Below are 2,983 nucleotides of genomic sequence, written 5' to 3'. Positions count from 1 at the left end.
GGTTCCAAGAAACAACAGAAGAGATGGCTTCAGAGAAACCTGGGAAGAGTTCTATCAACTGGTGTGGAGTGACATAACCCAAACCAGAAAAACAATATAATAAGAAAATTGTTCACATGAGCAACTGTGAAAACCATAAGAACTCTGATCAAAATGCTAGCCAACCATAATTCCAGGGAAAAAATGGTAAAGGATGCTTCCTTCCTCCTGATAGATGGATCAACATACAGAATGGGACATCCATTTTTTAGACACGGCCAGTATGGGAATTTGCTTTGCTTAACAATGCATATTTGTTACAAGGATTTTGTTTTCCTTTTTTTTTCCCCTCAGCAGTGGTGGGGGGAAGAGCGAGAAGGAAACAACTGAGTACTTGTTATTTGAAAAAAATTAATTAAAAACAATGCTTGTTAACTGTGTGACCCTCAGCAAATCACTTAAGACTGATTACCTCGCAAAAAACCCCAAGCAACAACAACCACAAACCAAATAATGCTTGCACTGCTTAACTGGTGGGGTTTGTTCCATACAATTAAATTAATCAAATGCTTCTCAAGCTCCTACTATGCGTCATGTACTGCGCTAAGCCACTGGACATAGAAAGGCAAAGAGAGTCCAAGACACAGCCTCTGCCAATTGCAGCTCTTTGTTTCTTTCCATGGGTGGAAGAATCTCCATGTAGTGACTGTTCTGGTATGGGTTAGAGATACATTTATATTGCAACTAAGAAGAGGAAGAAGAAGGACCTTTGTGATAATTTGCTTGAGGAATAAAAAAAATGAAACAAAAAAAAATCTAGCTTCTTTCTCTTAGGGATCCTGGACTAGCCTCTACTTCATCTCCATTTTGCCTGCAGCCTGAGTTAATCTGATTTGGGAGGGAGTATAGAATTTGGCATTGACTGCACTAGTTCACATGGCCTGCTCTGCATTAATCTAAATGAGAGAGCCTGCATTCACTGCAGGATTGTCTGAGATTGAGAACCAAACAAAGGCTTTGGAACATACATACGGTCTACATTTTCCTTCCTGTTGAGTTAGTATTGATGGACTAAGGGGCAATCTTCAGTTCTAGAGCCTGGAAGAAATAGCAAAGGCCTGCTAGGATGGACAAGGAGCTGAAAAGGGACCTGGGTTTGAATTCTGTCTTGGCCACTTACTACTTGTGAGACTGAACAAGTCACTTAAATTCTTGGGGTCTTCATATAGAATGAAAGAGTTAGACTAGCTTGGATCTGTAAATCTTAGGATCTTAAAGTGAGCAGAGGCCATCTGCCCAAGGACTTCTGCCCCTCTCTGGATTTTTTTTTCATTTCGCTTTTTATTTGCACTCTAATGTCATATTTACTCCCGTGCCATAAGCTTTTGTTTCTTCAGTTTCTTCTGGGATATCTTTTTCTTTTGAGCAACCTCCTTTTCTGGTTTAGGAACAATTTGTTCCTTTTCAGTGAGTATCATCTCAATATGGCAAGGAGAACTCATGTATGGGTTGATTCGACCATGAGCCCTGTAAGTATGCCGTCGCATTTTGGGAGCCTTGTTAACCTGGATATGCTCAATGACAAGAGAATCCACATCCAAACCCTTCAGTTCTGCATTACTCTCTGCATTTTTAAGCATATGCAGCAAGAATTCAGCACTCTTTTTGGGCCAGCGACCCTGTGTCCAACCCCACTGCTTAGCCTGGGCACACCTGCCAACTCCACCATTATACCGACGGAAGGGAACACATTGTTTCTTCAATGTGACATCTTTCAAATACTTGGTAGCTTTTCGGTTATGCATGCCCTTGATAGCTTGGGCTGTTTCACGGGTGTTCTTGAAGTGGACCCGGAGATTTGAACCCCTTGACTTGCATGATTTTGTGGGGTTCTCTGGATCAAGAGATTACCTCACCATTTTAAATGATTATCTAGGACGGCTCAAGGGAAGAGCCCCTCTCTGGATTTAAGGAGAATTCCCTGGCAAAGGGAAGAGATGAATACCTGGAATGTGGAAGAGGATATGGACAAGGTCTTGGAGGAACAAGAAAATGAGAAAGAAGAAGAAGAAGAAGAAGAAGAAGAAGAAGAAGAAGAAGAAGAAGAAGAAGAAGAAGAAGAAGAAGAAGAAGAAGAAGAAGAAGAAGAAGAAGAAGACCTACGATGGTACAGTAGAAAGGATGCTAGATTTGGAGTTAGAGGAATTGAATTCAAATCCTAGCTTTGCCGCTTGGCTATATGACCTTGGGCAAGTCTCTTTTCTCCAAACTTCATATTCCTTATCTGAAAAGTGAGGATTTTGTACTGGCTGACCAGTAAGGCCCCTTCCAGGTCTAAATCTATGATCTTATTACCCATCGTGCCTCTTTAAAATTTGGATTTGCCTGCAGTTCACCAATTTGTCATTTCCAAGATCTTCAATTCACTCTCCACTTGTTGAGGACATTGTGAGGATGCTCCCTTTCAAAGTAAAGGTTGGACTTCATCATTTCTGAGATCTCTTCCAACTCTGAGATTCTGGAATTTCACGTTTTTTTTTGTGGGTCTTTTTCAACTTTGGCTTCCTTGATGTCATTAAATTGGAGGGGGGAGCACAGATGTCTGTACTTGCAATTTTATTTGGGATAAGGAACTTCCAGTGTGACAATTTTCAGTACTGGGACACTGAGATGACTTGTCAATGGTAACACAAATCTATCTATCTATCTATCTATCTATCTATCTATCTATCTCTATATTTATATCTATCCATCTATCTCTATATTTATAACTATCTATCTATCCTTATATCTCTATATTTATATCTATATATCCATCTATCTAGCTATCTAGCTATCTGCCTGAGATGGAATTTGAACTTAACTTTTTATGATGCTGAGGCAGGCACCTATTCATGATTTCGCATCATCTTTCTGATATCATCTTATCTATTAATTTATTTATTTATTTATTTATTTTCTGAAGAAAAACCTGTATTTGTTCATAGGTCATTTCAGGGTGCTT

At 39.7% G+C, this 2,983-nt stretch overlaps 1 protein-coding gene across 1 annotated transcript; it reads right to left on the bottom strand.

The window, feature by feature from the left end:
• Positions 1-1,343: 1,343 nt before the first annotated feature.
• On the bottom strand, positions 1,344-1,903 carry LOC118838593 (60S ribosomal protein L17-like). Its single transcript, XM_036745935.1, has one exon. The coding sequence runs from the start codon at positions 1,782-1,784 to the stop codon at positions 1,344-1,346; it is 441 nt and encodes a 146-aa protein (XP_036601830.1). The 5' UTR covers positions 1,785-1,903.
• Positions 1,904-2,983: the final 1,080 nt, after the last annotated feature.

This window comes from Trichosurus vulpecula, chromosome 2, assembly GCF_011100635.1.
Source record: "Trichosurus vulpecula isolate mTriVul1 chromosome 2, mTriVul1.pri, whole genome shotgun sequence".
Classification (NCBI taxonomy): domain Eukaryota; kingdom Metazoa; phylum Chordata; class Mammalia; order Diprotodontia; family Phalangeridae; genus Trichosurus; species Trichosurus vulpecula.
Note: the sequence above shows the minus strand (reverse complement) of the source record. Positions and strands in the feature narration are given on the sequence as shown.

Bases quoted from the DNA above. Each gene is read 5' to 3' on its own strand.
- LOC118838593 (XM_036745935.1), bottom strand. From the start codon at position 1,784: ATGCATAACCGAAAAGCTACCAAGTATTTGAAAGATGTCACATTGAAG.